Source organism: Canis lupus, chromosome 3 (assembly GCF_048164855.1).
Source record: "Canis lupus baileyi chromosome 3, mCanLup2.hap1, whole genome shotgun sequence".
Taxonomy (NCBI): Eukaryota; Metazoa; Chordata; class Mammalia; order Carnivora; family Canidae; genus Canis; species Canis lupus.
In genome coordinates, this window is record NC_132840.1 from 69,687,253 (window position 1) to 69,709,196 (window position 21,944).

At 41.5% G+C, this 21,944-nt stretch overlaps 1 protein-coding gene across 11 annotated transcripts in view; it reads right to left on the minus strand.

Annotated features, from left to right (window-relative positions):
• The window catches only part of USP28 (ubiquitin specific peptidase 28), a 64,972-nt gene that overhangs the window by 41,047 nt on the left and 1,981 nt on the right, over positions 1–21,944 (minus strand). For 9 of the 11 annotated variants that reach the window (XM_072822058.1, XM_072822062.1, XM_072822060.1 and 6 more), the window contains exons 2-3: positions 3,932–4,009; positions 2,549–2,681 (exon numbers count right to left, since the gene is read on the minus strand). In XM_072822058.1, coding sequence (XP_072678159.1) covers positions 2,549–2,681; positions 3,932–4,000 — 202 coding nt within the window. In that variant the 5' untranslated portion in view covers positions 4,001–4,009. Of the gene's footprint in view, positions 1–2,548; positions 2,682–3,931; positions 4,010–8,007; positions 8,083–21,944 lie in introns of all 11 variants that reach the window. The other 2 variants (XM_072822056.1, XM_072822055.1) reach the window with 2 other exon arrangements.

Here is a 21,944-nt window from a genome sequence, read left to right on the forward strand (position 1 = left end):
TTTAGTACATCACCATAGTGTGAAAACACAAGTCACTGATAGGGAAAAGATGCATGCAACACACAAATCCAAAAGAATGGGTTATTATCACATATGTATAAGGTCAGTATCAAGAGATGTATCTTATTATCAGTAAGATAATATCAGGAATCAATTAGAAAAAAGCAAACAAATAGAAAAATTGAGGCAGAAGACACAAAGAAATCTCACAAACATGAATGGTCAGAAGGAAAAAGATGCTCAATCTCATTACCAATGTAAAAAAAAATTCACTGAAAATTCACAAGACGTTTTATATCAAAAATATGGGCAATGATTTTATAGACTAACAAGTTTGAGAGCAATAGTTATTGCCAAATCCTGTTAGTGGGATTGTAATAAATAGTTAAAAGAATCATTTTGGAAAATATTGCCCATAAAATTGAAGACAAGCGTATTTTACTACCCATCAATTACACTCCTAGGTACATACATTAAAGAAGCCCTTGCATACATGTAATAGAAACATGAATCAAATGGCTCACAGCAGCCTTTTTTATAATAGCAATAAATATATTAAAAAAAAGGAAACTACCCCAAGTCAATAAACAAATACATAAAATTGTAGCATATTCACCCATAAAATACTACACAGCAGTGAAAGTAGAGGAACTAGTTATAAACTTCAACAGAAATGAGTTTCAAAAAGAAAAATGTATAAATAAAATTTAAAAAGAAAAAAGGGGCAGCCCCGGTGGCCCAGTGGTTTAGCACCGCCTTCAGCCTGGGGTGTGATCCTGGAGATCCTGGATTGAGTCCCACATCAGGCTTCCTGCATGGAGCCTGCTTCTCCCTCTGCCTGTGTCTCTGCCTCTTTCTCTGAGTGTCTGTCATGAATAAATAAATAAAATTTAAAAAAAAATAGACTTTAAAAAAAAAAAAGAAAAATGTTGGGATGCCTGGGTGCTTCAGTGGGTTAAATGTCTGACTTTTGGTTTTGGCTTGGTCACCATCTCAGAGCTGTGAGATGGAGCCCAATGTCGCGCTGCACACTCACCCAAGAGCTTGCTTGGGATTCCGTCTCCCTTTCCCTCTGCCCCTCCCCCCTCCCTCTCTAAAATAAACTTTAAAACTCTTTAAAAACAAAAAATGTTGATTGAAAAAAATCACTATTTGCACTGAAATATATATACAAGGATACTCTTAGCAGCATTATTCAGAGTAGCTCAAAACTGCAAAAAGTCCAATTATCCATCAACTCCATCTGCCCTAGCTGATGGCTCCCTCCTCCTGGAAGTCTCCTTGGCTTTCAGAGTCCCATTCTCCCAGCTCTCCCAGCTCTCCTGGTCTTTCTCCCTGGACACTGTCCACACTGTCCACCTGCCCCGGCCTCTGATCACTGGGAGTGTCCAATGATTAGTCACTGAACCCATTCCCTCCCATGCACCCCCCAAAAGCTCACCCGGTCTCCTTCACATCCCAGTCACAGGTTTATGATTCCAAGTCTTCTCTCTCTGCAGCCGGATCTCTCCCCTGAGCTGTATGCTTGGATCCCCACTGCCTTTCCGACACTCCACCTGATGTCTGGCAGGTGCCTCAAACTCAGCATTCTTTTCATCTGCCACCCATCTGCTCTAGCGGCAGTCATTCCCAGGGTGCTTAGTATAACTCCAGCATTTTCATTGCTTAGGAAAAAAAACCCTGCAGCTATCTTTAAGTCCTCTCTTTCTCATGCCACTTATTCCACGGTAAGCACAGCCCCTTCAGCAGGCGCCCCTCACCCTCCCCACCACTACCCCCTGGCCCATGCCGCCAGAACCCGCAAAACCTCCTGACTGTCTGGGGCTCCCCGCTCTGACCCATGTTTCACGACCTCACCCCTGCAGTTCTGTTCTGAACAGAGCTGTCAGAATGACCTTTAGGAAATGGAAACCAGTGTTCCTCTGCTCCAAGATCTCCACTGGCTAGCCTCTAGCTAAAGGGAAAGCCAAGTGTGCATGAAGGCTCTGCAGGCCATGCCTCCTGGTCCCTCCACAGCCTCACCTCTTACCCACCAAAGCCTAAGCTCTGGCCTCCTTGCTGTCCTTGAGCAGATGGTGTATATATATCAGTCTTAGGACCTCACTGATTCACTCTCTCATCTCCCTTGTATCTTCTCAGAAGGCCCCACCTGGTAAAAATCCAATTACTGGTGCTCCTTTTTTCATTTCTTCCATTCCATCCTCTACTTTTCTCTATGGTATTCGTCATTTTTTATAAGCTATATAACTTACCGACTTGTTGATCCCTTCTGTGAGAAAATAAGCTACGTGAAAACTGGGGTTCTTATGCTACTGTTTATTTCCAGTGCCATACAGAGTGCTTAGCACATAGTAGGTACTCATTAAATAAATGCAGAATGAATGAATGAATGAATGAATCCATGTAATTGCTTAGCATTGTGCCTAACAGATAATGATGGTCCAATAATTAGCTATTATTAGCATTATTCTGAAAGAGTTGATGTATTGATAGGAAATACACATATTTTCTGCTAGTTCACAGCAGGACTAAGACAGCATATACCTACTTGCTAATACTTCTTTGTTGGCAGCACTCCCCTCTACTTCAGATGGTTCTGTAGCAACTGTGTCCTGACTGGGCTCTTTAACTCTTTCCTCAGTGAGAAGGCTGACGGCTTGGGTGATGTCACCATTACTGGCCTAAAGAAAGGGAAAAACAGAAATTTCAAAAGTAAAGCACCACAGCATTTAAAATAAATGGTGAGTTTGTTTTTTGGTTTAACTCCTTACTACCCAAGTGACTGAGTATGTCAGGGCGTAATTCTAGGGTAGAAAGTCGAAGAAAGACAGTATGGTGTTGGATAGTGAGTGTACCATGCTCAAAGCATATACCAAACTCCTGGTTACAAGAGGGTTGTTGCTGCGCCCTGATTTCCCACAATAAGCAAACAAGAATGAAATCTTGCTGGAGATTTGTTCTCACCACTCTGGATGCTACTACTGCCAATTTCACAGACTAGCTAAGGCATGATGTGTCGAAAGCAGGTCGGCAATGAAAACAGAGATTCTAAATGAAGTCAGCCTCTTCAATAAACATGCCAAGCAGTTACCATATTCCAGGGTGGTGACTGTATTTCTATTTGTTTTTAATTTTTAATAGGACAGGGACGCCTGGGTGGCTCAGTGGTTGAGCATCTGCCTTCAGCTCAGGTCATGATCCCAGAGTCCTGGGATCGAGTCCCACATTGGGCTCCCTGCAGGGAGCCAGCTTCTCCCTCTGCCTGTGTCTCTGCCTCTGTGTGTCTCTCATGAAAAAATAAATAAAATCTTAAAAAAAAAAAAAAAAAACTTTGTATTAGGACAACCTTCTAACATATACAGTGGTAGAGGCAGAGGGAATGTCTAACTGAACTCCAGGCACCCATCACTTGGCTTCAACAATTATCAAGTTATAGTTAGTCTGGTTTTAACTATTCTATCCTGTTTAACCTCTCTCAGACATTTTTTTTCTCTCTCTCAGACATTTTGAAGCAAATCCTAAGCATCTCATCAGTACATCAGAATGTACCTTTTCAAAAACATAACCCACAATGCTATTACCACACTTCAACAGTGTTTTAATATCAAATCACCAGCTCAAATTTGCCTAACTCAAAGATTTTTTTTTTAGCGTGTTTGAGTCAGGATCCACATAAAGGCTACAATGTAATTGGCTGATATATTTCTTAAATCTCTTCTGACCTGTGGGGTCCCCCCAAGTTGAGTCTCCCACACCCAACTTCCCCCAAACCTTATAATTGACATATTGAAGATACTGGGTCATCTGTCCTGTAGAGCTTCTGTTCCTATATGCACTTTCATTTTGGCATAAAAATAGCTTGCCCTGACAGAACTATGATATTGGACAACTGTTTTAAAGCCTGTTGGCTAACAGCGGCCTTGAAACTAACCTTCAGAGCTTCATGAAGAAAGGAGGGGTCCTGAATGCCTGTGATTTCTCTTAGTTGGTTTAACAGCATTTGGCAGCTCTGTATTTGAGAAACAAAAAAAACCACACACAGGTCAGTCAGAAAGCGAACCTGGATACATTTAAAGAATTTTAGTACAAGCCACCTGGCTAATCAGGCCTAAGACTTGAGTATTTTATTTTAAGGAACTGACGAGCTCCAAACAAGAAGGTACTGTCAGACACATTCTAAAATGCCAAATCTTGGAGTGCCTGAGTGGTTCAGTCCGTAGAGGATCTGGCTCTTGGTTTCAGCTTGGGTCACAATCTCAGGGTTGTGGAAACGAGCCCCACATTGGGCTCCGCACTCGGTACAGAGTCTGCTTGGGATTCTCTCTCCTTCTCTCAACCCCAGCCCCCTATCCCTGGTTGTGTGCTCTCTCAAACAAAAAATAAATAAAATCTTTTAAAAATAAATAAATAAAATGCCAAATCTATTACTTTTTTAATAGCTTAATCATGAGGGACACCTGGGTGGCTCAGTGGTTGAGCATCTGCCTTTGGCTCAGGTCGTGATCCCAGTTCCCTGGGATGGAGTCGTGCATCAGGCTCCCGGCAGGGAGCCTGCTCCTCCCTCTGCCTATGTCTCTGCCTCTTATGAATAAATAAATAAATAATCTTTAAAAAACAAATAAAAGCTTAATCATAAAAAAATGCTTTTGGCGCCTGTGGAAAAAATATGAATAAACAATAAAACTAGTAAGTATATAAAATATTTAAATGTAATATTTAGCCCTTGTAGTAGCTGAAAGTGCCTGAGGTTTTTTTCTGAGTAACACATAACTAGGTCATATAAGGAGTCCAGGGAATTTGCATGGATGTGAAGATGTGCTATTTTAAGCTTCACTGCACATGCCATTTTTGTGTGTCATTTTTCACTGACAATAAATTTCTAATCACATAATTAACAAATGATACCACCGACATCATATTTAAAACTACAGGTTTGATTGCTTAAAAAGAAGCATGGACAAAACTAAGATTTTCTGAATTATACTAAAAATTCCAGAAGGAATAAAAAATGGAATACTTTCTCTTCGTTAATCTGAATCATGGAAAAACCTATCTTGTTAACTTTCAGCTACCACAAGATCAGTGTATAACCCCTTTGCAGCTCTCAAGTCTTTAGTGGAACATTTCCATCGTGTTTTGCACAGAACACCTGTTTTTTTTTTTTTTTTTTTTTTTTTACAAGCAAGCTCAATGTAAATATAAAAAATTGGCTGGCCCAATTCTTTTAGATGATTATTGAAAACAAAATAGTTCAGGGGGCACCTGGTGGCTCAGTGGGTTACACATCTGCCTTCGGCTCAGGTCATGATCTTAGGGTCCTGGGATCGAGCCTGGAGTTGGGCTCCTTGCTTTGTAGGGAGCCTGCTTCTCCCTCTCCCTCTGCTGCAACCCCTGCTTATACTCCCTCTCTCTCAAATAATTATTTTTTAAAAAAGAAAAATAGTTCAAGTTTGAGAGGAAATCAAATTTATAAACATGCCTAAGGTTATTCTAGAATTAAGCTCCAATTCAATCCTTGATGCTTCTCATCAACTACCTTTCAGTGAGTGATACACAGTCCATGTTCACTGTCAGCTGTAACAGAAATAGGATCCTATGTTTTTCAACAGCTGAGGGCCCAATGCAACACTTAAATATCACACAACAAGAAATAAATAACTGAAACAGCCCTGCACAGTGCTCAGAAAAGCATCAACAGCCTTTCTGCTCTAGTCATGGGCCATGGTCACAGGCTAGAAATGGAAGCCGACTCTGCTGAGACCAGCAGTCTTGGAGGGTAGAGTCTTGTCAAAGGGAGTCATTGCCTACACACTGGGAGAGCTCTCACACTAAAAAGTGTCCAGATTTAGCCTGGGCAAATGCTGAAAACTAAGCAGGGCATTTTTAGAAAAATAATGTATTAAAAAGTTTTTTGGGGGGCACCCGGATGGCTCAGACAGTTAAACATCCAACTCCTGATTTCAGCTCAGTTCATGATCTCAGGGTCCTGAGATTGAACTCCAAGTCAGGCTCCCTGCTCAGCATGGAGTCTGCTTGAGATTCTCCCCCCTCCCTCTGGCTCTCCTCCTGCATGTGCATGTACTCTCTCTAAAAATAATAAAAATAAAACTTCAAAAAATAAATACAATTTTTCTTCCAAAAGAATTCTAATTCCATTTTATTTTATTGTGTAAAAGTGTTTGAATCTACATTAATCTCAATCATACACAATTGTCCAAAAAATCATAATCAAGGGGCACCTGGGTGGCTCAGCAGTTGAGTGTCTGCTTTTGGCTCTGGTCGTGATCCCAGGGTCCTAGGATCGAGTCCCGCATTGGGCTCTCTGCAGGGAGCCTGCTTCTGCCTACATCTCTGCCTCTCTGTGTCTCTCATGAATAAATAAAATCTTTTTAAAAAATCAAAACTAATATGCCCCAAAAAGGGTGGGATGATATAGACCTTCCTCAACTTACAACGGGTCACATGCCAGTAAACCCACTGTAAGTTGAAAATACCATTAAGTGGAAAATCCACTTAATACACCTAACCCAGCCTACCTAGCTGACCTTAGATGACTCAGAACACTGAACATCAGCCTGCAGTGGAAGAAAAATCATCTAACGCAAAGCCTATTTTATAATAAAGCATCGAGTTTGTCATGTGATATATCAAATACTGTCCTAAAAGTGAAAACCAGAATGGTTGTAGGGGTGCAGAAGCGTTGGCAGTGTATTACTGGTCACTGACCCCCAAGACAGCATGGCTGTGTGCCCTGCCCAGCGTCTCCAGAGAGGAGCATATCACACAGCGCTGCTAGCCTGAGAAAATATCAAAATTCTAAATGCAAAGTATGGTTTCTACTTCTGTATCATTGTAGAGTAGATCTATCATAAGTCAGGGACTGTCAATACTTGGGAGAAGCAAGTGAGTAGCATTATTAACCTAAATGGAACCAGTGAGGTAGCAATGGGATTGATAACCATACCTTCACATCTCAAACTACTCTGGGTACCAACTGACACCTAGGGTTCATAGAAAATAATTCCAGTCCAAAATGGCAGCTAACATACACTGCTTACTTTCAGCCAGGTACTGTTAAAAATGCTTCATCTGTATTAACTAAGTTAACTAACTTCCCCTTTGTAACAAGACTGGGATAGGTGCTAAGCCCGTGTAACACAGAACAGGCATGGGGAGGTCCCGTACACAAGATTATCACTAGTTAAGGGCTGGAACTGGGATCTGACTCTAGGCCCCTGGGCTCCAGAGTCTACATGCTACTCTATGCCCAGCTGTATCTGAGAAGACAGGAAAATAGGCAAGAGCTTCTATTTAATGCAAAACCAGGTAATGATTTTATTCCTGTATTTTGACCTTGGTCTCTGCATCTTCCCAAGCTCCCTATGATCACCATGCCTGCCTTCAACAATCACGGCTTTGATAACACAATAGTACAATCAGTTCTAAAGCAACTACCACCAGGAAAGTACTGCCTCTGAAGTAAATGCTATTTCTGAATGAATCTAAGGGGCCATCAGTTATAAGGAGCACACTTATCTATTGTGGCACTAAGGAGAAAAACTGTGGCCACTTAAAACGAGGACACGAGGCCTTCATGATGGTCCTAGGAGACACATGAAGTGGTCCCACCAGCTTCCTGCAGCTCTACAATTCATTTATGTTGAGAAATATAGCAATTTCCTCTGCTCCCAGGGACACTGCCCAGCACATGACAGGCAATTCTTTTGCATGTTTCTCAGTAACAAAACTAATATACCTAGGCTATTTTCCGTTCTTAGGTCACATAAAACACTTGATTGTAGCTTTGCACGAAAATCTGACACTGTGCTCATTCCTTCAGTGACAGATATTTTGCCTCAGGTAAAATCAAATTTATACCCTGCTGTTCTGCTTCTATGCCTTTCTTCACCCAGTTTTTTTTTTCCCACCTAAATGTTAAATTATAGTATGATCTTTTAAATTGAAAAGTAAACTAACCATGTGGTACCAACGGTACCTGTAACTCACCTGTCATGACAGTAGGAACAGCTATGACCAAGCCCATACACGTGCAGAGAACGATTAAGTATATCATATCTGCTGCTGGCAGGTAGTAAATGGAAGGAATGTCTCAATTTCAGAGATCTCAGAATGCCAAACAAAAGGAAATCAATGAAATACAGTATTCAACTGTTAAACAATTCACCAATCCTTATATTTGGCTGTGGATTAAAGCTCCACTCCCCTTTCTCCACTTTGTAAATAGATAAACAGTGGAACATTAATACATCTAGAATAATACATGCGGAAGGAAAATAAACATTTGGTTTCCCTTTTTTTTTTAATTTTTTTTTTTTTGGTTTCCCTTTTTAAAAAGCTACTAGGCACATATGACAACTATGTAAAATCATTTTGCACGACTCTAAGAATAATACTCTACATGTTAATTCAGATCCAAATCTCTGATCTTGCTATTGGAAAACCATTATCTGATTCTACCCTTAACCCGCTGAACCTTTTCTCCTACTCATTTCCTTACCTCACGAATGCACTTGCTCTCATGCTGTCAGGCGTTCCTTCTATTACCTCCAAAAATGCCTCCTACATTCTGGCAACCCAGTCAAAGGCTTTATTCATCCTACTTCCCTTTTATAAAGTCATCCCCAAGAACTCTGGTTCCCACTATTCTCTCTCTTTCTAATCTCCCATGAAGGAGGGGACTTCACCATCTCTACCTGATATTTCTCATCGTGTGGTCCTCTAAATGTTTCAAACGGGAAATTCTTGCCCATGTAAAAGGCAAGAATCATACAACATCCTACTTAATTTGAAGGACAGTGATGGCAACAGTTGGGACGAACATACAAACACCTTCTCTGTGTCAGGAACCTTAGGTGCCCTGCATACCTGTAATCCTTGTACGAACCCAAAACGGTAGGAATCATCCTCTTCATTGTGCAGACCAGGAAACCAGAGTTTACAAAACTTATTTTGTCATCAAATGTCTTAAAAGACAAATCAGGGACACCTGGGTGGCTCAGTCAGTTAAGCATAGACACTTTTTTTTTCCCCAAAGAGTTTATTTATTCATGAGAGACACAGAAACAGAGAGAAGTAGAAACACAGGCAGAGGGAGAGGCAGGCTCCATGCAAGGAGCCTGACGTGGGACTCGAACCTGGGTCTCCAGGATCAGGCCCTGGGCCGAAGGCAGCGCTAAACCACTGAGCCACCCAGGCTGCCCAAGCATAGACTCTTAATTTTGGCTCAGGGTCATGAGATCGAGCCCCGTGTTGTGCTCCCCACTCAGCCTGGAGTCAGCTGAGGGTTCTCTTTCCCTCTGCTCCTCCCCCTGCTAGGGTGCGTGCACGTGCTCTCTTTCTCCCCGCCCCCCCCAAATAAATAAATAAGATTTTTCAAAAAGACAAATCACAGATAACTATTATAAGCTGGAATAAATTTCCCAAGGATTAAGCCACACTACTGATACACACAAATAACAGCTATGGTATGACTCAAGTCTCATGAATGTTTAGGCAAACCTATGTTCTACGTAGGACCCTCAACCCAAATCCTAAAAAGTGCTATATGTTAAGTATTCATTCTACAGTAACAGACATATTAAGCTTATTAGAGTCCTACTATATCACTAACTCAGTTTTTCCGGGTACTTCACAAGAAGCTGATTTAAATATTAACTTCACCATAACTACGGCATTATATACATAGTACACACCCAACAGGAGACAAGACAAAGCCTGTGCTCCAGGCATAATGAAGTCAAATAACTGGCAAGAGCCGACAGGTTTGTATTTCCTTGGCTAAATTCACATTGTTTTCACTAAAACAAAAAGGACTCTCTTTTCTTGCCCAGAGGCAGTGAAAAAAGACAGGTATACACAAATCTCTAGTAAGAAGAAACTCAAGCTTCCTGATCTCAGCTACTCGGTGATTTTGGTTCAATCCAGTCCACTTCTCAGGACGGAAGTTTTCTTTTCCATAAAAGATTTTATTTATTTATTTGACAGAGAGAAAGAGTACAAGCAGGGGGAGGGGCAGGCACGGGAGCAGAAGGAGACACGGGGCTTAACTCCAGGACCCCAAGATCATGACCCGAGCTGAAGGCAGACACTCAACCGACTTCCCCAGGCACCCCAGAACTGAAGTTTTCTTAGAGCAAAGAGAATAATTCATCTCACAAAAGCAGTGAGCAGGACTACTCACATAACAAAAACATTACAGCATCGAGTTTTATAACAAACACCAACTACAACTAAAATCAAATTCTTTGATCAGATGAGGCAAATTTGTGAGATTACTAATTAAGAGTTTTATCTCTAAAACACCAAGTTTAGGGACTCCTGGGTGGCGCAGCGGTTTGGCGCCTGCCTTTGGCCCAGGGCGTGATCCTGGAGTCCCAGGATCGAATCCCACGTCGGGCTCCCAGTGCATGGAGCCTGCTTCTCCCTCTGCCTGTGTCTCTGCCTCTCTCTCTCTCTCTCTCTCTCTGTGTGTGACTATCATAAATAAATAAAAATTTAAAAAAAAATAAAAAATAAAATACCAAGTTTAGCATCATGATGAGGAGCTTTATAGACTATTCCATACCTTCAAATGGAGATACTATTATCATTCGGACATCACATTTCCTGACCTTAATTGTCTATTCTCCCAAAGACATTTCTAAATTTGAAACTTAGCAAACTGATAAATGTTCTTTTACTCCAAAGAGTACCTAAGTTCCTTGTGAGTCTGCCCAATAGAATTCCCTCCAAAATTAAAGATCTGTTCTTCCAATTTTAAAACGAAATTTAAGTAGCCAAGGAAAGCAAAAAGAACAGTTTTAGGAATCAAAGACACTATATAGCAGCAACTCCAGAAATCTAGTCTGCGTATCAGACTGCCCTACTGATTCTTCCACCTCCCACAAAATAAGGACCAGCCATGGAAGCTCTCATGTTGTTTTCCTTTTAGCAACAAATCCATGTTTATTCCAACAACTCCAATTTACTCACAACACGCCAGAAGGCTAGGACTCTCTAAAAATGGCAGACAGCAGTTTTTGGTGGGTAAAAACTAAACCCCCAGAAATAAGGCTACTTGATAACTTACTTCAATGATGTGAAAAGTAGGTACATGGTGAAAAGGACTGTTTCAGTTCATCAACTGACCCAAAGTTTTCAAAAAGCATTAAAAGCTTTTAAGAAGGGGGCCCCTGGCTGGCTCAGTCGCTGGAGCTCTTGATTTTGGCTCAGGTCGTGATCTCAGGGTTGTTGAGATCCAGCCCTGCGACCAGCGTGAAGCCTGCAAAAGATTCTTTCTCTGCCCTTCCCTTGCTTGTGGTCTCTCTCTCTAAAATAAATTAATTAAAAATAAAAAATGTGGGGGCCCTGGGTGGTTCAGTGGTTGAGTGTCTGCCTTTGGCTCAGGTTGTGATCCCAGGGTCCCGGGATCAAGTCCCACATCACGCTTCCTGGAGGGAGCCTGCTTCTCCCTCTGCCTATGTCTCTGCCTCCGTGTCTCTCATGAATAATTAAATAAAATCTTTAAAAAATTAAAATTTAAAAACTTTAAAAATTAAAAATTTTAAAACAGCTTTTAAGATGTTGCCGCTCTTATATGGCAAAGAAGGGGCTGACACTAGAATTAAATGCCAGGAAAAAAAAGGAACTAATTGTTTCTCATCTCTTTTTTTCGAATGCACTAAACAAATCCAATAGCACAAAAGGATATACAGCGAAAAGGAACTTCTGTCTCCTGTCCATCCTAGCCCCACTTCCCAGGAGTAACCACTATCAATAGTTTCTGATATATCTTTCTAGAAGTGGCCCCCCTGCACATGAATATATCTTTTCATACTGGACATCGTGTCCTGCAACTTGCTTTTTTCATGCTGTTGAACATTAAAGCAATACTTTTTCATTTCTTTGAATACATGCTCCAGCCAACTATAAGAAATGAAGCTGCGAAGTTTTTACAGTAAGGACATATGCAATGCATCTTCACAAATCAAAGAAAATACCACTTTTAGCAATATACCGCAAAGGTTGAGAAACTAGCAAAACAAGGGTAAAGATATAGGAATCAAATTTACATGCTTATAGTGTCACAAATCTAACACCAAGATTAAAAGTTATTATTAGGTAGGACTCGGAGTGCAGTTTCTATTTGTGATAAACAGGAGGGACGTGAGAGGGTGATGTGAGAATGGGTTAGGAAAGGCTCTAAAAGTAGGAGTTTGGCCTTGATCTGATGAACAATGGAAAATCATCACATGACCCTGGATAGCGCAGAAATATGAGGGAAAATGATGGTGCTTTAAGAGGATTGATCTCGCGCACCTGAACATCTAGTTCAAAGACAGATAAAGACTAGGGAAAGAAAGTTCAAGCATGAGAAGACAACGAATAAACAGGTGTGAGATAAGGAGGATGCTGGGAGGAGAAATGAAAAGGTAGGACACCTACGGGAACATCTCAGAGAATGGAGAAATAAAGTTTTAGTCAAATATTTGAAACTGGATGCCTGAGAGAAAGCTGCTGGCAATGACATAAAAAGGCGCCAGTGGGAAAACCAACCAGTATAATACACCACACTACCAAGATGAAGGGTCAAAACACCTGATCACCTTGACAGATGTAGGAAAAGCATTTGACAAAATTCAACACGTTCTCATGATAAAAGCCATCAGAAAACTAAGGACAGAAGAGAATTTCCTTAATATGACAAAGGATCTTTATTAAAACAAAAACAAAAAATTAAAACTCACAGATAACATCACACTCAACAGTGAAAGACCAAACGCCAGCCCCCTGAAATCAGGAACAAGACAAGGATGCCCACTGTTAGCAATGCTATTCAACAGCATACTGGAAATCCTGGCCAGAGCAATTAGGCAAGTAAAAGGTATCAGAATTGGAAAAGAAATAGTAAAATTATATCTATTCATAGATGACAGGATATATAAAACCCCAAAGAATCCACAGGAGTTACTAGAGCTGATAAACACATTCAGCAAAGTTAATAAAAGATCAATAGGTGAAAATCAATGGTTTCCATACGGCAGCAATGAGCAATCTGAAAAGGAAATTAGAAAAACAATTCCATTTATAATAGTATTTGGAAAAAGATAAAATACCTAGTAATAAATTTTATCAAACAGGTGAAAGACTTGTACTCTGAAAAGTGGGAACCACTGTAAAAAAAAGTTAAAGGAAACCTAAATAAATGGAAAGATATTCAGGCTGATGGACCAGAAGACTGGATTAGTCAAGGTTCTACAGAAAAAAGAAGAGGGTGTGTGTGTGTGTGTGTGTGTGTGTGTGTGTGTGTAAAGGAACCCTGTATTCCTAGTTTCTGTTGGGGTGGGGGGGGAGTTATTTATTTAATTTAAAGACTTTATTTTCTCAAGACACACACACACACACACACACAAGCAGAGGGAGAAGCAGGTTCCCTGTGGGGACCTGATGAGGGACTCAATCCCAGGACCCCGGGATAATGACCTGAGCCAAAGGCAGAAGCTCAACCACTGAGCCATCCAGGTGCCCCAAGAAGTCATTTATTATAAGGAACTGGCTCTTGCAATTATGGAGGCTGATTAAGTCCGAGGATCTTCAGTTGGCAAGCTGTAAACCCAAGAGAGCTGGAGATGTAGTTCCAGTCTAAGGGCAGAAGGCCAATGGCCCAGTTGAACAGTCAGGTAGGTGACATTCCCTCTTACTCAGCCTTTTTTGTTCTATTTAGGTTTTTAAGTGATTGGATGAGGCCTACAAACATTAGGGAGGGCAATCTGCTTTACTCAGTCTACAGTTCAAATGTTATCTTATTTAAAAGCACCCTCACAGACACACCTCGAATAACATTTGACCAAATATCTGGGTACCTTGGTTCCCAGTCAGGTTGATACCCAAAATTAATGATCGCAGAAAACTTATTATTAGGATAGCGATATTACCCAAAGTAATCTACAAATTCAATGCAATCTCTGTCAAAATTCTAACAGCCATTTCTGGAGAAATGGAAAAGCTCAAATTCACAAGGAATTTCAATGGGCCCTGACTAGCCAAAACAATATTGATGAAGAACAAAGTCAGAGCACTCACATGTTTAGATTTCAAAAGTTATTAAAAAGCTACAGTAATTGGCACCTGGTGGCTCAGTTGGTTGAGCACCGGCCTTTAGCTCAGGTCAAGATCCAAAGGTCCTGGGATGGAGCCCCACATCAGGCTCCCTGCTCAGCAGGGGGCCTGCTTCTCCCTCTCCCTTCCCACCAATGCTCTCTCTCACTCTCTCAATAAAATCCTTAAAAAAAAAAAAAAAGCCACAGTAATCTGCCAATTTAACACTGCACAAGACATAGACATTAATGAATTAGAATAGAGAATTTAGAAAAATCTACATCTATGGTCTGGTAAGGGTGCCAAGATCATTTGATGGGGAAAAAATAGTCTCATCAAAAAATGATAGGGCAAGTAGACATTCACATGCAAAAGAATCAAGTTGGGGCAGCCTGGGTGGCTCACTGGTTTAGCGCCACCATTGGCCCAGGGCGTCATCCTGGAGACCAGGAATCAAGTCCCATGTCAGGCTCCCTTCATGGAGCCTGCTTCTCTCCCTTTGCCTGTGTCTCTACCTTTCTCTCTCTCTCTCTCTCTCTCGCTTTGTCTCTCACGAATAAATAAATAAAATCTTAAAAAAAAAAAAATCAGGTTGGACGCCTACCTCCACAATACACAGAACCTAACTCAAAATGGATCAGCAACCCAAGTATGCGAGCTAAAACAAGCCTCTTAAAAGAAAACAAAGAGGCAAATCTTCATGATCTTGGATTTGGCAATGGATTCTTAGATATGGCACCAAAAGCACGAACAGAAAAAAATAGGTAAGCAGGACTTCACCACAATTAAAAAGTTTTGTGCATCAAACAACATTATCAAGAAAATGAAATAACCACCCACAGGATGGGAGAAAATATTTCCAGACCATAAATCTGATAAAGGTCTAATATCCAGATTATATTACAACTCAACAATTCAAACAACCAAAGACAAACACATGCAATTCAAAAATGGGCAAAGGACCTGAACAGACATTTCTCCAAAGAAGATGCCAATAAGCATATGAAAAGATGCTCAACATGAGCCATTTGGAAAATGCACATCAAAATTACAATGAGATGCCCCTTCACATACGAGGATAGCTGTTACAAAACAAAACAAAAATGGAAAATAACAAGTGTGTGGAGAGGATGGAGGTGGAGAAATCAAAACCCTTGTGCATTGCTGGTGGGAATGTAAAATGGTACACCTGCTGTGGAAAACAATTTGGCAGTTCCCCAAAAAGTTAAAGACAGAATTACCATATGACCCAGCAATTCTACTTCTAGGAATACACCCAAAAGAGCTGGAAACAGGTACTCAAATGTTTGTACACACATGTTCACAGCAGCACTAATCATAAGAGCCAAAAGTTGGATACAACTCAAACGTCCACCAAAGGAAAAATGGATAAAATGTAGTAAATACACAGATTGTAGTATTATTCAGACATTATAAGGAATGAAGTACTGATAGATGCTACAACATGCGTGAAACTTGAAAACATTATACTAAGTAAAAGAGCAAGACACAAAAGGTCACGTATCATATGACTCCATTTATGTGGGATATCGAGAATAAGTAAATGGGTGGATACGGGTTTTGAAAATGTTTTTAGAACTACAGAGAGGTCACAATATTGTGAATATGTATATTAAATGTCACTGGACAGTACACTTTAAAATAGTTAATTTGGGGGGCAGCCACAGTGGCGCAGCGGTTTGGTGCCGCCTGCAGCCTGGGATGTGATCCTGGAAACCCGGGATCGAGTCCCACATGGGGTTCCCTGCGTGGAGTCTGCTTCTCCTTCTGCCTGTGTCTCTGCCTCTCTCCCTCTGTGTCTATGAATAAATAAATAAAATTTTTAAAAAATTCTCTTTTTCCCAGGATGTCTGGGTGATTCTGTTGGCTAAGTGACCAATTCTTGGTTTTGGCTCAGGGCATAATCTCAGGGTTGTGAGATCAAGTCCTGTGGCAGGCTCTGTGCTCAGTGTGGAGTCCGCTCGAGATTCTCTCTCCCTCCTACCCACCCATGTGCATGCTCGCTCAGTCTCACAGTCTCTAAAACAAATACATAAATCTTAAATAGAAAAAAAAAAGATTGTCTCTTTCCCTCTCCCTGCACCTCCCACCAACTTCTATTCTCTTAAAGAAAATTTTTTTTTAAATTAAAGACTTTAGATTACGTGAATTTCACTTCAATTGAATGAAATCAAGAGAGATCTGTCCTTGCACAGGCACACACACACCAAAAATGAAAGAGGACAGCAGGGAAGTACTAACTTGGACAAGAATATTACAGAGAAAACATTTGTTTGGGATAACTCCAGTTTAAACTGACCACCAACCATCATATAGCATGCTGCCAGCACTTAGTCATACAGATTTTTTAAAGATTTATTTATTTACTTGAGAGAGACAGCGTGAGAACAGAAGGAGGGGCAGAGGGGAAGGGAGAGAGAGAATCCTCAAGCAGACTCCCCAAGGAGCACAGAGCCTGAAGCAAGGCTCAAACCCAGGACCCTGATATTATGATCTGAGCGGAAACCCAGTTGGATGCTTCACTGAGCCACCCAGGTGCCCCTATTCCCGGAGATCTTTGATTTGGCTTTATCTGTCTGGTATTTTGACCTCCATTTTTATGTAGAAAGCCCAGATAGTGGGGCTAGCGCTACATACACCAGATCCTAACACACATTAGCCTCTGTGGACATCTCAGCTTTCCAGGGTATCAATGTCCACATCTGGAAAATAAAGTACACTATAAGCTGTGACGGCCCTGGTACCACCATCAAACGAAGTAATGCGTACAGGATTTGTTAGTAAAATGAAAAAAACATAGAAATGTCAAATATTGTGACCTGCCTGTCCCACAGAACCCGCCTAGAGATTGGGAGGGGACTACCTGCGCTTTGGTTTTGGTGAGATCACTTACTAGCTGTACAACATAGCAACTTCTACTTCCTCCTACTAAATCTTACTTTACAAGGTTGCTCTGTGGATTCAATGAGAACATACCCTAAAGCATGTCATCCCTCCGTCCAGTGACAGTTGAAAAGTTTGGTTTTAGAAAGGCATGTGTTTCCAGGTAGAATGTGGTAGAGTGGTTTGAAGTCCCAGTCCGGCTACTTACCATTTAACCTTGAGCAGGTAAGCCACATTTCCCATCTGCAATACGAAGGCTAACAGACTGGTTTCAAATCTCACAATAGGCCTTTACAAGCTATATTAGGAGCCGAGTCTGAGTATCCTCATCGGTAATAAGACATAATAATTCATAACTTGCAGTTTTTGTAAATACACAAAACACACCAAGAAGTGCTTAGGGCCATAACTGGCATATGGCAGATACTATTATGACAAGTATATATTTCCATGCCTGTGACAAAAGTCACTATGCAGCACATGGTTATTACCAAGGATGCGGATACACAAGCAGAACTATTTAATAAGCATTTGCAAAGAGAGGGGGAGAAGTCACTTGCAAGCTGGGATTACCCATGCAGATTGGGAAGAAGTTAATAAAAGGAAAGCTAACAGGTTAGCCCTTAAATGAGAAGCAAGGTAGAAGAGGTCCTGGAACTGAAGCCTTAGGCCAGAATTTTGCCTTAGGTTATGAGATCAACACTAAATCAACTCCCTAAACCCATTACTATGTTTGTAAGATGAAGACAATAAACTCAGACATCTTTTCCAGGGCTAATTTTCCTAAGAAAGTTGTAAAAATGATGTAGCCGTTTGGAAGGGAGGGCAAATGACAGTATATCTGTGATAAGACTGTGGCAAATGATTAAAAAAATACACGCTAGAAGTTTTTAGGAAAAAAGCAAAACAACTGATAGTAGGAGTAAAGTCAAACGCCAAAATAACCACCAGCCAAACAGTGGAAGTGAGGAATCATCACATACAAAAGCATGAGAATGAGGCTCCAATTGATACTTGAATAACCGAGGTGGAATGGGCAAAAGAACTACTTCTGTAATGCCACAGATTTCACCAGAGGGTGATTAGTCACTGGTCACCTCCGAGAGATCCCTTTCGTTCCCAAGAGACAAATACTAAAAGCCTACTACTGGCAAGGCTCTCCTTGGGTGGCCTGGGGAATGCTGATCCCATAAAAACAGTCATTGCCCTACAATCTAACCTTCTGCTGCCTGGTCAGCCTCTCTGCAGGCCTCTGGGCAATCAGCCCTTTTCTCCCTGGAGCCTGGACAGGTCCCCACAGGCACCTCCTAACTGGGTTCCTGCCACCACGGCTGCTGCCACCACAAGCTTTGCGGTGCAATCTGGGAATCAATTTGCCTCGGTCTGGGGGCTGTGCTTCCTCTCTTAGCCAAGAGCTAATCTTGCAAGGGTCTGTGTTTTCTGAGTTTTCCACAGTGACTTGAAATCAAAATGTGACTGAGAAAACATGTAAAAAAAGAAACAGGTGGACTGAGAAACTCTGGGACACAGGGCCATAGATGAATAGAAAATGGGAATTCTGCACAGCAGGACAGAGCTTCTCCAAGTTATCACCCAGGGATGCTACCAAAAGGTAAGCCTCGATGCAAGCAGTCTAGAGTGGAGGCCCCAACAGTGGTGTGCTGATTTGTGGAGCCTCCTGATTTCCTTGGTATAAATATTTCCACCGTGATGATTTCAAGCTACCAACATGAGGTCGCTGGACACAGAGTTGGGAAGAGATGAACCCATTCAGCTGGAAAGACAGTGCAAGCTGGCTCTCGCACACGCAAATCTCTATCATTTCCAAACTCCTGGGTGATGCAGGTGCTGCTGGTCCACAGACGGTATTTTGAACAACAAGAGAATAGAAGACAATGAAGGTGTCTGGCACTTAAGCTAGAATAAAGTTAATGTGAGATAATTTAGAAGAGCAGGGAGAGACATCACCTAGATCAGGGTTTCTCAAGCTCAGCATTACTGACATTTTGGGCCAGATAACTCTTTGTTTTGCACATTCTGCACATCACAGAATGTTTGGCAGCATTCCTGGCTTCCACCTACTGAGGTCAGTAGCATCCTCCTCCAGCAGTCACAATCAAAAAGCTCTCCAGACACCACAGATCTAGATTCATCTCTAAGAAATGAGGAAGGGGAGGGTTTGTTTACCTCTTACACGAGAAAAAGAGATACTGAAGAGGAAAAACAAAAAGCAAAAAATATATAAGATACCTCCTTATAAAAACAAAACCCTCCACTCATCTCTTTGGACAGTAGCAGGCTCAGCCAAGTAGAAAAGCAGCTATATGTTTAGGAAAAATGCAGAGAAGATTCAAAGTTTAAAACATCAGGAGAGTTCTGGAGGGTAAAAGGTTCTGACCTATGACAACAGGCTCATTGACTAAAAAGTAGGATCAAGGCTACACTGGTCTATCAGAATTGCTTGAGTTCAATCCTGGCTGTACCATTTATTAGGTGGGTGATCTTGGGCAAATTATTTAGCAAATATAAGCCTTCCTGTATGAAAACTTCATGAAGGAAAAAAAAAAAAAAAACTTCAAGAAGGGCAGCCCGTGTGGCTCAGCAGTTTAGCGCCTGCCTTCAGCTCAGGGCCTGATCCTGGAGACCGGGGATCGAGTCCCACATCAGGCTCCCTGCATGGAGCCTGCTTCTTTCTCTGCCTCTCTGTGTGTGTCCCTCATGAATAAATAAATAAAATATTAAAAAAAAAAAAAAACAAGAAAACTTCATGGAGTTGTTTTAAGTACTGAGATAGTATATGTTAAGCGCTGAGCACAGAGTCTGGCACACAGTACATGCTCAATTAGCATTAGCTCCTACTATTACCAGCATCATTATCTTCCTTAAAAAAACATCTGCTTCACTTGGCCACTGCTTAAATTTCTTCAATGAAATATAACACATGGAAAGATCTTGCCTGGTGAGGCAGTACTTGTCAATGCTTTTTATAAATATTGTACTCATTGTGTGAGCAGAGACTAGCTGAAGAGGCCTTAAAATTGTGAAAGCCAACCAAGACTGACTGATGTTCCAAAAATCACAACTAATGAGACAAGGTAAACGTGAATGAAAAGCCAATAAGTCAAGAGAAAGCAAAAAGGACATTAAATTTTTACTGAAACTGGCAGGTTTTCATAGGGCTCCAGTTAGTGGTAAGGAGCATGTGATGAATCCTAGTACAGCTGCCAGGGATGACAGGTTTATAAGAACCAACCTGACTTCAAGTTGTTTATCCTACAAAACCAGTAAATGGTGCTGCTGGTTTTTATCTAAGTCAAGAACTGATTAAAACACAGAAATCTGGGAACGCCTTGGGTGGCTCAGCGGTTTAGCACTGCCTTCGGCCCAGGGCCTGATCCTGGAGACCAGGGATCGAGTCCCATGTTGGGGCTCCCTGCATGGAGCCTGATTCTCCCTCTGCCTGTGTCTCTGCCCCTAACCCCTCTCTGTGTGTCTCTCATGAATAAATAAATAAATTTTAAAACAACAACAACAACAACACAGAAACCTGTCTGGAAGAAATCTCTGTAGATATTGGAGGATCAGTCTGCAGTACGCGGTATTTAGCAATATCACAAAGTATTCTCTTTCAGACTCTAGTACATACTGAGAACATATTCCAAAGGTGCTGCATTTTTCTCACTAAAATTCTTGGGAGGCTATAAAGGGTTGCCTGTCCCGTGGACAACTGACCAATAAGGGAGGAGAAGCATTCTAGGTTTTAAATAGCTTGTGAGTGTCAGGGGAGGATAGCTCCTCTCAACTAGAACAATTAAAGATGCTTTAAGGGAAACGCAGAGTGCTTTTCAGAGAATCCCAAACGGAGTCCATTCTAACATGAAACTCCTCAAGATGAGGAAGTTATTAAAACCTTTCCTCTAAGATGTGAAAGGTACTTTCCCTAAATGAGATTCCTTCAACCTAGCCTGCTCATTTCAAGCATTTTCATTAGCAAAAACAAAAGGGGCAAACATTATCAAGCATTCCAAGCTTATCATCTGTCTCTATGGGGCGAATCACTGGAAAGAACAGTGAATGTCATCACTCTGCAGGTGGCCAGGAGTCAGGGGTGCTCCAGCCAGCCACAGCCAACCGAGTTCCAAGTTTTCCCAAAATAGCTATGACTTACATACAAGTGCTCATCAAACACCTCACATACAGACTCTCAGAGTGCTGAGAGAGGGGTCACTACTTAAACTGTGGCAGAGGTAAACGAAGATGCCCGTTGATGAACAGGCACATGGCTGCGGACAAATTTAAATATGACCTACCCTCCCTTAAAATAGCCTCTTCTCTAAATCAACACAACTGTCTCAAAACTCAAAGATTTTCCCCACCTGTTTCGAAGTCACTGTCCTAAAAAAACAAATAGAAATGATCTGTGAAACCAGGGGAAAACCCTGCCTCAGATCCCAATAGGTATCTGGGGACTCTTAACAATAGCATCTCCGTTAGAAATCAGAAGCACGTGAAGTACCATCCATGTTACTTTCATTTTGGAGCCCAGGACCTGGAGGAGATTATAAAAGGAAATGTGTGCGCTCCTCCACCCCCGGGGTCTCCCGTGTGCAGGAGAAGAATAAACAGGCACAAAAGGTTCCCCACGTGGAGGTGTCTGACAGCTTTGCCTTGTAAATATTTTTTTTTTTTTACGAAATTTCCTCCTTTCCAGACTCTGGCTGGAATACTTGGCACAGGTCTCCCATTCGGTCTCGAAAAAGCACAGCAGTTGTGGGGGGGGGGGGGGGGGTGAGGAGGTGGTGCTAAGTTGTAACTTTTCCAAAGTAACGTTAGAAGACGTTCTCAAATGGCTCACTGCACCAAGCTTCTACACGCGGCATTATCAGCCTTTTGATTTTTCTGAGCCCAGAAATCCTTGTATTGATTTCGATCTTCCTAGATGA